Genomic DNA, 5,606 nt, shown 5'->3' with positions numbered 1-5,606 from the left:
AACATGGGTGTAGCCTAGGAATTTGGCAGGTGTGTTTCCTGCATTTGTTTTTTCCTTGCATTTAACAAAAATTAGTTTTTTCTAACCCCGCCTTTATATCAGTTATAAGTATCACACCCTGACATGCCTCAGAGTTCATAACAATGTGATTTCATATTTCGTTTATAGCCTAAGTCTCCATCAAGTCTCACTGTATCCACATTCCACATTAACATTAAACACATAGAATATTTGCTTTCAAGACATAACTACAGTAATCAAACCATATTTTCTCAAGGATAATGCAATTATAGAACTATTAGTCACAAACGATTAAAGTGATGCCATGAAGGTTTAAAAATGTTATAATGAAGACGGATTGATCAGAAGCATTAATATTAAAGTGTCGTTATAGGCGTTATTAAAGGCTTATCCAAAGTTTATGTAGGCTAATCTTTGCTGTCTCCCTCTCCTCTCTCTCCCTCTCTGTAAATGTGTCTCTCACTCTCTAAGAATATACCCAAGCTCCACCTCTTTATGATAATGTGACAGTAGCATCTCCAGCTCGGAGACAAGCCTCCTCTCTTTCTCATTCAACTATGTGATCAGTTTTTCCACACACGGACTCTGTCTCCTCTCCTCTCCTGTTATCCCTCTCTCCTCCTCGGCACACTCAATGCGCAGCTCCCTCTCACAAAGCAACCGCATTTGTTCGGCGAAGTTACTTTCTTAAGACAGTTAACTTTCAAGTTAACTTTTTGTGTTTCAAATTCTCGAACATGACTACCATGGCAACTCCGGCTGCTCCAGCTCTGCTTCCCGCCGCTACACTCGGACACCACCCGGCGCCGAGTTGCGTATCTCCGGCCACTAACTCTCCGCCACCTGCGGCCACCTCCGCCGCTTCCTCCCCGGCTCCTCCGGTGACTCACCCAGCGCTGCTTCACCAGTTTAGGGCGGACCTCTTACTAGCGAACGGGACCCCGTTAAAAACAGGAGCAGCTTCGTTGTCCAGCAGCGCTAAGCCAGTGTACGCCACGCCGTCGCCCGTAGAGAGCACGCCGCAGAACAACGAGTGCAAACTGGTAGAGGTGAAAGGTGCCAAGCTGGCCTCGTTCACGGTGAAAGATACGGAGCTCATCTGCCTGCCCCAGGCTTTCGATGTGTTTCTCAAGCACCTGGTTGGCGGGCTCCACACCGTCTACACTAAGCTGAAACGGCTGGACATTGCCCCAGTTGTGTGCAACGTAGAGCAGGTCCGGGTGCTGCGGGGGCTTGGGGCCATACAGCCCGGGGTGAACCGCTGCAAACTAATTTCCAGGCAGGACTTCGAGACGCTCTACAGCGACTGTACCAACGCAAGGTGAGGCGGGTGTGGGGGATAGGAGAGGGGAGGTGGGAATGTGTGACCCGATGATGTGTTGCGGTTGATTTAGGGTTACCCAGTTTTTCTTTGAGAGGGAGGGGGTGCAGCAGGTGGGTTAGCTAAAGCAAGTTAAAGGGCAGGGAAAATATGATTTTTGGGACTTCTATTTCCATCTTTATAACATCGGACATAAGTCTGCAGTTCATGTCAAAATGCCAGGATCCATCCCAAAATCCAAATAATATTGCAAATTGCATGTCAATGATACTTAGGCCTAATAATTTGTTTGCAAATACCTTATGGTGTTATGTTTTATACGCTTTATTTGAAGACTAGGCTATAGCTTTACTCTGATATCTGCAAAAGATTTCTTTAAATTAAAGCTAATAGAGTCTTCTTGACATCTTAAACATGTAAATATGGGGGAAATGAGCATTCCTTAAATTAATTTATCTAAAAATGTGATTTGTTTTTGTTTGTACTGGATGACTGGAGGTCCAGTTAACCCCCTTTTGTGTACCACCTCACTGCTGCTGAGCCTGTCACTAATTACCATTAGTAACTGTGATGGTGATGATGGTGGTGACGATAATGAATTTTAGTAATTCTGATAAAAACAATCTTTAAAAGTTTGCAGCTGTATCATAAGCTATCATCTCTCCTCTCTCTGACATGCACGCACACACACACACACACGCACACACACACACACACACACACACACACACACACATTGAATCTGACACTGTCATTCTGAGAAATTGATTCTTCACAGAAATTAATTAATTTTCATTTGGCCCCAAGCGGCAGCTTAAATCAGGACAAGCTCACTCACTCACTCACTGATCCCTTTGCTCTCTCTCTCCTTCTCTCCGGCTCCCTCTCTCTCTCCTTCCTTAATAACTTGCTGTCTTATCATATCAACACTCTTTAGCCCTGAGCATTAGAACAGAGGAGATGATTAAATGAATTCTCGGTATTTATGATGTGATTATGTAAATTAGCTGTTTTGCAGAACTCTGATAGTGACCAACTACATGGGTCATCAATCCAATGCGCCACAGAGATGTTTGGATAAAGGAGCTGTAAATTGGCTGGGATTTGTGGTTTCCTGGTCCCTCAGTCTGCTGTTGTGCAGACCACATGCTCGTGACAGCATGGGTTTGAATCCAGAAAAGTGTGGATTAGTCTTAGTTTAGAGAATTTATATTCTTTGATAGTTAATCCCTGCTCCTTGGAGCATGACTGATCCAATTTACACCTGCCATTAAATACAGAAGGAGGATGCATCAAGATGTGTACAGATAGACACCAAAAAATGTTTTGTTTTTTAACGTATTAACTACTTACTTTTTATGTTTCTTGGGTGTAGGTCAAATCTTCAGGCGTTTCGGTATGGCTCTACTTTAATCTTTAAGCTTTGATACAAACTTTGACTTGTTGAGCAAAACCAGAAAAAAATTATGGCAATTAGCTTCCAGCTCCATGTGCATGGATTAACACCTGCGTTGAAGCATCTGAAGCCCTCCAACCAAGACAAAATCCAGATGCATCTTCTGACTGCTTTCAGATTTCTTCTATGTCAGATGTTAATGGGGACGTTGTTATACAACCGCTGAAAATACATAGCCTCCTCCGTCTCTAATTATCCACACAACACTCAAACAGCCTTTTGTTAATGAGATTTGAAAACATCACTCGTCTGAAATCTTCAAACGACTTGCATGATTCTTTGTCTGAAGGCTTCAAATGTGCTGTGGTGGCCATTAGTATCAACCCCCTGCAGTAGAAGTAGCTAAGTAATACCTGGTGTGGATGGAGCAACATGCAGTAGCAGGTAAAAAGTGAGACTCCAGATGTTAGAGGTTTTTGTTAAAGCGGCAACGGCTGGTCAACTAAATCTAAAAGTTCAACTCCAAGAACATGATGTTACAGCTCACTGACATTGTCAGGGCTCAGTGAGGTTTTTTGTTACTGATTAAGACAGCCATCACTTATTATTTTCCAGTCCAGTACAGTCAGACAGGCTGCTGGGAAAATCACAGCCTTGTCTGATAGTTTTACACGACTAACAGAATCCTACATGGATTCCTGCTTTTTATTCTTTTTTTTTTTTAAAGATTATAATGAAACAGGTTAAAAAAATATTTTATGTTTATCATGGTCGTTCCTTCTCTTTGTCTCAGTCTTTTACTCCTGCTGTGCACAAATACACTCTCACACACACACCCTGACCACTGACTCATCAAACCATGAAGAAGCGCTGACTTCACCCTCAGTCAAAGCTGAGTTATAATTCATGCATAGGTGGCACACAAACACGCACTTTCTCTGTCATCTCATAACACACAAACTCACACGGTCACGCCTGTGTGTTTGCTGGCTTTGCTGCTAAATGACATTAGTTCCACAGTGAGAACATGTCGTGTAGGAGGCAACCTGATCCTCCGTCCTTTTCTTTCTCCCTCACAAAGGAACAGTTTCATTCTAGGTTAGGAACAAACAGCTCTGTCAGGTCAAACTGTGTGTGTGTGTGTGTGTGTGTGTGTGTGTGTGTGTCTGTCTGTCTGTGTCTGTGCATATACTGTACATATGTATACTGTGTGTAGAGTAAACAAATGTCCTCTGCCTTCCATACATCATATAAAAGTAATGTAATATGGCGAGGTAATAGGAGCTCTTGTTACTTTTTAACAAAGCATGTGTTAAAAACAGCACAAAGGCCACACAAAGACCTCAGCCACACAAAGACCTCAAAAGTTGCAAAAAACATTTTTTTCCCCTAAGAAATGCTACTTTAAGGGGTTAGTTCATTTAAATTACATAAATATATTTGATCATTTCCCACTTGATGTCTACCATTAATTTAGCTTTTGGTTTTGTAATATCCGTCTCTGAGATTCCTGCTTTAACCCCGATGATATGGAGGTGAATAACATTTTATTATTTTGACAGTTTGTCTTAGTTCTTCGTTAGGCTTCTGAAGAAATAGTCCCCATGAAAACTGTTGACATTGTTTATACAGTGACACCATTTTTAGAAAAAGATGTGGCTAAAAATTTAATGTTTAAATGGTGTGAGCACCATGGAAAAAAATTCTATCCAGCTTCATTGCATTGGGGTTGAAGTAGAAAACTTAACACACCTGCACCTAAAAGCTGTCATGGCTAGATACCACTACACGTAGAAGAGAAAATATCTTTACCTCTGAAATCAAATATGAAGCAGTTGTAGAATAAACATTGGGCAAAAAAAGTTAGTTAAATGAAACAAATGATAAATGAGATGAAGCAGCCTGCAGAGTGCAACAAAAGCTCGCTCTTTGTGTTTCTCTGTGGCAAACCAAGTTGGCAGCGGCGAACCGGTGTTGTGTGTTATGTGTGGGAAGGTAGACCCCTCAAAGCCGAGCCCCACTGCCATGCCATAACTCACTGTCAAAATCAGCAGTGTTAGGATAAAGGGGAGGAGGGCTGTGTGTCTATGTGTCTGTGTGTGTGTGTGTGTGTGTGTGTGTGTGTGTTAGGGTGGGGTGATTAGCTCAACTTTAACCTCCACACTCTTTTGATGTTTTATAGAGAAGAGTACAATGAGAAGAGAGGGCCTCCATATCTTCTACTATGACAGGTTTTAATGAAATACACACAAGAGTGCACACACACACACACACACACACACACACACACACACACACAGTCTTGACATCGTCTTGACCCTGGAATGTGGGAGAGGAATGCAAGGCAGTATCACTTTAGGAGATCAGATTTTTGCCATGATCAAAGGTGTGTGTGTGTGTGTGTGCTTTGTCCTGCCTGCTTCTTTCATGACATCATCACACATGCTTTCCTAATAACAATGGCGCATAAAGCTTCTTTTTTCAGCTCTCGATTTGGGAGGAAGATCACAACATCAATCTTTTCCTGCCTTCTCTGACCAGCAGCATAAGTCTTCCTGCGCACAGCAGCGGCGATATGATTTATCAAACCGGACCGTGACGGCAAATACAAACCCGTGTGATAAACACAGATTGAAAGGATGGGAGCATGGGAGCTGTAAACCGCCCCTAATATATTCCAAACAAAATCTTGTTTGAGCTAGTTGTGCTACACACACTCTTTGTAAACACACACACAGCTGCTACCTATCAGCACCTCAGCCCTTCCAAGCCAGTAGCTGTTCCACTGTTTTGACTGTAACACTTCCTCTTCTTTCATTACTTTTCTCTGTCCCCTCAGAGTGTGTGTGTGTGTGTGTGTGTGTGTGT

General features: G+C 42.5%; 1 protein-coding gene across 3 annotated transcripts in view; it reads left to right on the top strand.

Moving 5' to 3' along the window:
• The first annotated feature begins 533 nt into the window (after nucleotides 1-533).
• Nucleotides 534-5,606, top strand: part of dachc (dachshund c) — a 23,025-nt gene continuing 17,952 nt past the window's right edge. For 2 of the 3 annotated variants that reach the window (XM_034898645.1, XM_034898643.1), the window contains exon 1: nucleotides 759-1,342. In XM_034898645.1, the coding sequence (XP_034754536.1) occupies nucleotides 759-1,342 (584 nt within the window). Of the gene's footprint in view, nucleotides 1,343-5,606 lie in introns of all 3 variants that reach the window. The other variant, XM_034898644.1, reaches the window with a different exon arrangement.

This window comes from Etheostoma cragini, chromosome 17 (genome assembly GCF_013103735.1).
Source record: "Etheostoma cragini isolate CJK2018 chromosome 17, CSU_Ecrag_1.0, whole genome shotgun sequence".
NCBI lineage: Eukaryota > Metazoa > Chordata > Actinopteri > Perciformes > Percidae > Etheostoma > Etheostoma cragini.
This window is presented reverse-complemented; position numbering and strand designations above follow the sequence as displayed.